General features: G+C 36.6%; 1 protein-coding gene across 1 annotated transcript; it reads right to left on the bottom strand.

Moving 5' to 3' along the window:
• Positions 1–152: 152 nt before the first annotated feature.
• On the bottom strand, positions 153–4,715 carry LOC149936036 (ciliated left-right organizer metallopeptidase-like). Its single transcript, XM_090154148.1, has 14 exons — positions 3,275–4,715; positions 3,121–3,202; positions 2,923–2,986; positions 2,708–2,860; positions 2,512–2,634; positions 2,231–2,443; positions 2,094–2,168; positions 1,929–2,031; positions 1,804–1,864; positions 1,581–1,731; positions 1,414–1,518; positions 1,264–1,363; positions 873–1,200; positions 153–806 (listed from the first exon to the last, which is right to left on the bottom strand). Exons 1-14 carry the CDS (start codon positions 3,555–3,557, stop codon positions 605–607), a joined length of 2,043 nt encoding a protein of 680 aa, XP_090010274.1. The 5' UTR covers positions 3,558–4,715; the 3' UTR covers positions 153–604.
• Between the last annotated feature and the right edge of the window lie 2,792 nt (positions 4,716–7,507).

Genomic DNA, 7,507 nt, shown 5'->3' with positions numbered 1-7,507 from the left:
GTATCTGTTTCACGCATATGTATTTGAAATCTACACAAAAGCCTTGCTGGCTTGGTAGATATTTTTCTGTTAATAAATAAAAAAACCCAAAGAGCTTACAAAAAAAATTTAATTTCAAAATAAATACAGTTGAAGAAGGTAAAAGAACTAAGTCTTTCACAATCATTTTTTGGCACTTGTAACACTTATCTAGGAACATAATTATATTGACAAGTGTTTATATCCTTTCTTTAAGTTTAACAATACCCTGTTTGAAAAAGCACAAATTTTCAATAAATAAATTTTATGATCTTAAGAACTAATTTTAAACTAGTTTTTAGAGAACAAACTTATGGTGTCAGCCAAAGGCCTTAGACACCAAAACTAGTTTTAAATATTACATTCAAATTTATAAATTTGTACTTTTAGTTAAAGCTCGTATAAAAAAAATTTAGCTTTAAAAATTTTCATAGGCATCTTTTGTTTATAAAAAATTAAAACAAGCTTCCAGCGTTGACACCCAACAAACACTCCACTTTTTATGGCAGTAAACACTTAACAGTGAAGCTTTGGTTTAATTTATAATAATTAATAGCAGGGTATCAGTAATATGGCTGAACAATAGTTAAAAGTTAACGGAAACGTTGGAATCAGTATTGTATCTTGCTGGGTAGTAATTACGGTAACTATTTCTGTCTAATATTGTTACAAAGATAGTGGAGATAATAGCAGCACCAACAATTGCACCTAGTAATATCCACAGTGCTTGTAAGCCCTTTAGTTCTTCTCTTTCAAATTCTTTAGGACTCGTTCGTGTTTCCAACAAGCTATAAAGTATAATAAAAAGAACATATTAATAATTTTGGAAGGAATTAATTGAATTGCACTTGTACCTAATATAAGTCAAATTGTGTAGATCTACAGTAACATTTCCATTTTGGACTAAACTTTGTAATATGTTTTCAACTTCTACGCTTTCCACTTTCTTTAATTCTGGTTCTGTTGGCTTGGTAAAGTCAACCAGCAACCAATAAGACATATCATTGGAAATGTATAACTTTGAGTGACTGATCCAGGAGTGAGGTATTTTAAATAATTCAGCGACTCTTCGGGTTGCGGCATCTTGAAACTCATCTTCAGTTTTTAAATGTATAGTTCTCACTTCCATTGGCTTAGGGGAGGATATATGGAACCATAATTCTGTGTGATTTCCTAGTTTACCTTCCTCAATGCAAGCAAAATGAATAAACAATTATTAAAATTATTGAAAAATTGTAGTTTTACCATTGTGAAATTTAATCGCTAAAGCATTAAAGGTTTCTAAACGTTCATTACATATTTCTATGGGCAGTTGACAAAATATTGTTTCATATTCTGAAAGAAACTAAAAAAATGCTATATAGGCTGTGGTAATTAAAAATACGTGATAATTACTTGAATATCTATTTGTGAATTTATAGGGCAAGACAACCATTGTTTTTGAATGTGAATCTCTAATCCAGATTGGGAACAACGATAATTTATGCATTTTCCAGTAGTCTAAAAATTAATTTTAATAGGAAAAGTGATTTTGCATGAAGAATTGATTGAAATTATCTTACTGTATCATTTTTCTCAACTATAAAACATTTTTCATCATTTGTTGCGCAGTTTTGAGATGAACCTTTATAAATCCCACATTTGTGTCTTTCACTTACAGACTGGCATAGACTCGTGGTGGAATGATTGAAATTGCAACCAATTTTATTTTCGCTGTAGGAATAGTCACGCAACTGTAAATAATTAGGTTATTTTATTTTTTCCTTTATTGGAAGGTTAAGCTACCTAATATTGCACGTATACGGATAGGTGCAGTAATTAAACTTATCCAAATTACACCCACTATCTGAAATGACAAAATTTAAAGTTTTAGACATTTTATTAGTATACTTTTGTTTAGATAAAAATACCTTTGGCCCATAGATAATCATCGCCAGCGGAATAATTTACTTTGTACCATCCTGTTCCTTCAAATAAACTTAACGTTATGGGGTCTACAACGGTTAACTCTGACTGTAATGTAAATTTTATTTATTTAATAGCATAAATGGGTTGCTTTACTTTAGCAATTATACATCTATTATTTTGGGTGCCATTATACTGTAATGAAAAATTAAGGGATCTAAATGAGAGCTTGGATCTTTATTTTCCTGGAATTAAAAATATTGATTTTAATTTTGCATTAACAGTTTTATGTAAACACGCAACATACGGAATAATCCAAAACAGCTCCAAAATCAGGATTATCACATCCAAAATGTTCTTGCATTTTTGCTATTACAGATGGTAGTATTATTTTGTTTCTATCATCCTCTCTCACAATAACCTTTTCATTGTAACAATTTCCTGTGGCATCGCAGCTTTTAAAATGTTTAAACAGATCAGCGGAAAATCCCAAAACGTGAAAGAGCTCGTGCATAATAGCCTAACAATATTAATACTCTTCGTTTAGGGGAAATGTATGTAACTGAAGTCAAATAATTTTAACCATACTAAAGTGTATTTTTGTAGTGAGAACTTGTCCATTTTCAAGTAATAAGGGCAAACATTTACGTAACCAGCAACTGGACGATCTTTATCCCCCAATTTGCAATGGGATGAGTATGCGATGATGTCCTGTGGTCAAATGGTTTACAAATTTTGGTCTGGAAGTGATCCTCTCTATTTTTAACATAAAAGCATGAAGTACCTTTGACTGACAAGTATGAGTTTGTTTTGCTGCAACATAGAATACAAAATCAGTATCCTGAATACCAGGACCCGCTTTTATAGATTTTTTCGATGGTTTAGTAGATGAAGATGAATTATATACTTCAATTCCATCCAAATGATCATTAGGAACCTAAAAGACCGAAATAATGCTTATAAATTTGGTAAATTTTTATCTTTTTGGAATATGCTTACTGTGAAAGAGTCCAATTTTCCTATACAATATTCATATGTATACTTTGGTGAAATACCTGCACATCTAGTTAACAAAAAAAATCATTTATTTTACTGACTTTTGCGCCTTATTTTTAGGCTAATGCAGGGCAAATAAAAATTTTAATTTTATTTCGGCCCATGTTTATAAGCTTGTGACAAGTACTTTGAAATAAATACTTTTTAATTTTTCCATTCTCGACAAAATTACTTTTACAGGCTTCTTGTCGTTTAAGAAGGAGAGGAGTTTTTAGAGGTTGCACTACAAATATAACAAGAAATTATTTGTGACAATAGTAATATGTAAGTCAAGATTTAATTTAATTATGCATGCCTGAAAGCAGAGAAGATATTCTCTCAGTTGACGACTGAATAACTTTCCTCAGTCTAGTAGCTTCAATTTTTCCTAATAAATTCCAATTACTTTCATAAACATGTATTCGAATTGGAGAAAAATTAGGAGGCTCAACTAAATCAGTTTCTAGGTCAGCATATTTCAGCTCTTTAAAAACACTTTCTGGTTTAATATTCTCCTTAGATTTTGGAGGTTGGAAACTTGAAATTATATGAAGATACCAGAAATACAAGCAAATTTTTTTTAAAATATGAGCTTTCATTGTAATCTTCTTCAAATGCACATCTCATATATTTAATGCAATTATTGTTTAACATTACGTCTAGGATCTCATCTGAACCATGGTCTCATTATCTGACTAGGTCATTTCAGCTGGGAAATAAAAAACTGTAAACATAATTTTTTCTTCGCCTTGTACAGAGCCCAAGAAAAGCTCTGTCGCCATCTCTTATCGAGAAAAATAAGGATTGTAAAGGTTGATACAAGTTTCAGAGAATCAGAGACCTCAATAGGCCTTTCCATAAATTCGCTACGACTGCACAACTTTTTTCTTGAAATTGTGCAATTAAACCTATGGACGAATTCATTCGCTCTCTTTGGTATAAGCAGAGAGTGTAAAGTCGCTTCGCTACAGAGAGGCGCCTCTCTTTAAAAAATCCGTGGTACGATTTTATTCGCCGAGAATGTCCACAATTCCCGGGCGTTTGATGGCGCTAGTAGTATCTCCGGCGCGCGCTAGATTAGAGTTTGAGAAGACGCAAAAAAGGAAGTGTTTTAGGTATTTTTGCAAGTTTAATTTATTTTGAAATGTCTTGTTCGGCTAAAAATTGTAAATCGAATAAAAAGGTAACCACGCGTCTGTCTTTTTTTTTCAAGTTTCCAAGGGATAAAGACCGGTGAATACGCGTTTTAATTTAATAAGCATTAACATTTCTTAAAACTTAATAGTTCTGCAGTGGCTGCAAAATGTAAACAGTGAAAAGCTCCAAAATAAAACTACAGATTACTTGCACTTTAACCACGTATTTTGCGGTCTTCATTTCACTGACGATTGTTTTATGAATATCAAAACCAAAAACCGGCTTACACCATTAGCTACACCTACTATTTTTTTTTGGAAAATTCCAATGAAACCACGGTTTTCCCTAGGTAAACTGAAGGCAAAAACATATCCCGCCATGGTCTCTTACTGCCTTATGTTCATTTATAATTAATTCAAATAGTAGCAAATATAAATGCACCTGAAGATCATATTACAACTACAATCTTGTGTAAGGTAAACGCAGCACTACAAATGCCAAATTATGCCCTCCAAAATCAATTCAACGAAGAAAATGATAATTTATATAAAATATTCACAATGATGAACACTAGCTTTAAATGAATTTTTTTTTACTGGATGAAGTCAATTCCTATGAATTTAAACCCAGAACTATATTTTGAATTCTATTCCATTTAAATATATTTGTACTGAACATAATTATAGCCATTCAACTAAACATTTTGACAATAATGAAAACGATAACATTGAAGGTTTCGTCGAGGGGGTAGGCACTTGGAAAAAAATTGTACACCAGATTTCTAAATATTTCTGATATTTCCAATATTTCTTGTGGATTTCTAGGAATGTTTATTTTTATTTCTCGCTATTTGTACACCATATTTCTTAAGTGGCTACCCCCTCGGGTTTCGTAGACTTCGGTCCATATGGAAGCTCAAAATAGTACGCAAATCAGGCCCTAGTGTTCATGGTGAATGACATAAAACTGAAATTCAAACCACCAATTGGTTACTTCCTCACAAAAGATGCTTGTCTCGAACAGACTTTTAAGATATTGCTTCATGATTGCGTATTATTATTATTATTATTGAGTGGGGTGGCAAGCCAAACACTTCGACCTAAGGTCCATTGTGCATCCCCAAACTGGTTGACTTAAATAAGTCCTATTGCCGACATAAAGCTAAAAATCTGCCCGGCCGTGATATTAGAGACGTCATACGTCTCCAACCGATGCATACCCAAATGCTCAAACCTCTGGGCTGCATAGTAATCGCAGCTACAGAGTACATGTGAGGCAGTTTCCTCCTCAGCTAGACAAGATCTGCAAATCGGGTCATCACTGACCCCGATAAGCGTTAAATGTCTGTTAAGATGGCAGTGACCTGTTAGTAGGCCAGTAACAATCCTAATACTGGACCTAGAGAGCGAGAGTAATTCTCTACTTCTCTCCCTAGAAGGGCCAAGAGTGAACTCTTTGGCCTGCCTTTGACCCTCAATTTCAGACCATTGTCTGAGTTGACGATCCGACATAAACTTGGAGATTAAGCCGCGTACAAGTCCTCGGGAGATGGGGAGAGCAGGTTCTGGACCAATGAACCCAGCCCTCGCACCTTCCTTGGCCAAGGCGTCGGCCCTTTCATTCCCAAGATGTCCCTTATGCCCAGGTACCCAACAAAGTTGAACTTTATTGTGCAACCCAAGAGTGCAGAGGAGATATAAGCAGCTAAAAACCAGTTTAGAAAGAATACTATACTGGCTGAGAGCTCTAAGAGCAGCCTGGCTATCTGAATAAATCTGGATAACCTTCCCATGATACCCCTGATGTAAACAGTGAGCAACACAGGAGCAAATTGCAAAAATTTCAGCCTGGAATACACTAGTGTGTATCCCTAGACTTACATAAAAGCCAAAATTATTAGTAAGGCAATACATCCCCGCACCAGTGCCATAGTGTGTCTTAGACCCATCAGTAAACCAGACGATCTCTCCTCTGGCACCGAGGGTCAAGTGACTCCACTCCGCACGGCTAGGGAAGTTGACCTCAAAAGGTTTACTAAAGTGGAGTTTAGTAACCATCAGATCAGAGCCCATTGTTAAAATCGGCATCTGATTGGACATATCTCGGAAGAGCTTGGTGTGTCTATGCTCCCAATTATTAGCCTTCCACCAGCCATTTTGGTTAAGCCTATAGGCACCTAAAAGGGCAGCTTCCTCAATAAAAAGGTGCAGAGGAAGCATATTCAGGAGTATTTCCAGAGAAGCGCTTGGGGCTGTTCTCATGGCTCCTGTAATGCCGACACAAGCCAGCCTTTGCAGAGTGCGCAGATCAAACTGCACAGTCCTTAAAGTAACCCTTGGCCGCCAGACCACAGCTGCATAAGACAGGATAGGTCTGATGATCATGGTGTACAGCCAGTACACAGTCCTGGGGCTTAAGCCCCAGGTCTTGCTAACTGCACTTCTAATTCTCCAAAATAACATTTTGCCCCTCTTGACTATGTAGTCAAGGTGTGGTTTCCATGTTAGTTTGCTATCCAGGATGACCCCGAGGTACTTCACCTCGGTGCTCTCCACTAGGTCCTTTCCAAATAAGGAAATACCCTCAAACATACCTTTTATCCTTCTACGAGTAAAAGGAACCAAGACAGTTTTATTAGGATTAACCATGAGGTTGACCTCCCTGCACCAGCTCTCAACTGATGCTAGGGCCCTCCTCATTACGTCCTTCACTGTTGCCGGGAATTTCCCAGTAATGATGATAGCAATATCATCGGCGTAACCGAAACAGCGGCATCCTCCCCTGTTCAACCTCCGAACGAGTTCATCCACCACCAGGCACCACAGAAGGGGAGAAAGAACGCCCCCCTGTGGGCAACCACGACTGGTGGAGACCATAAGGGAGTCACCCAGCAAGGAGGATACCACTTTTCGGTCAGTTAACATAGATTTGATCCAAAGGCACAATGTGTCATTGATACCAAACCTTTTCGCAGCCTTAAGTATAACTGCGCTGGAGACCTTATCAAAGGCTCCCTCAATATCAAGAAAAACTGCTAACGCAATTTCCTTGTGCTCAATTGCTTTTTCCAGGCAGCTGCTGATACCATGCAGGGCGGTCTCAGTAGACCTGCCCTTCTGGTAAGCATGCTGCGCAGTCGACAGATTAGAGTTGCAAAGAACCTCCTCCCTAATGTAGTTGTCCACCATTTTCTCCAGAATTTTTAGGAGAAAAGAGGTAAGACTAATTGGCCTAAATGCCTTAGCTTCCAGGTAATCAGATTTACCAGGCTTAGGTATGAAGATCGCTTGAGAAAGCTTCCAGGTGCTAGGTAAATGCCCTAGAGCAATACAAGCCCTGTAGATTCTCAGCAGCATAGGGCATAGAATATCAATGCCCTCCTGTAAGAGGATAGGAAAAATCCCATCCGGTC

The sequence above is a fragment of the Leiobunum rupestre genome, chromosome 7 (genome assembly GCF_980474605.1).
Source record: "Leiobunum rupestre chromosome 7, qqLeiRupe1.1.hap1, whole genome shotgun sequence".
NCBI classification, from domain to species: Eukaryota; Metazoa; Arthropoda; class Arachnida; order Opiliones; family Sclerosomatidae; genus Leiobunum; species Leiobunum rupestre.
This window is presented reverse-complemented; position numbering and strand designations above follow the sequence as displayed.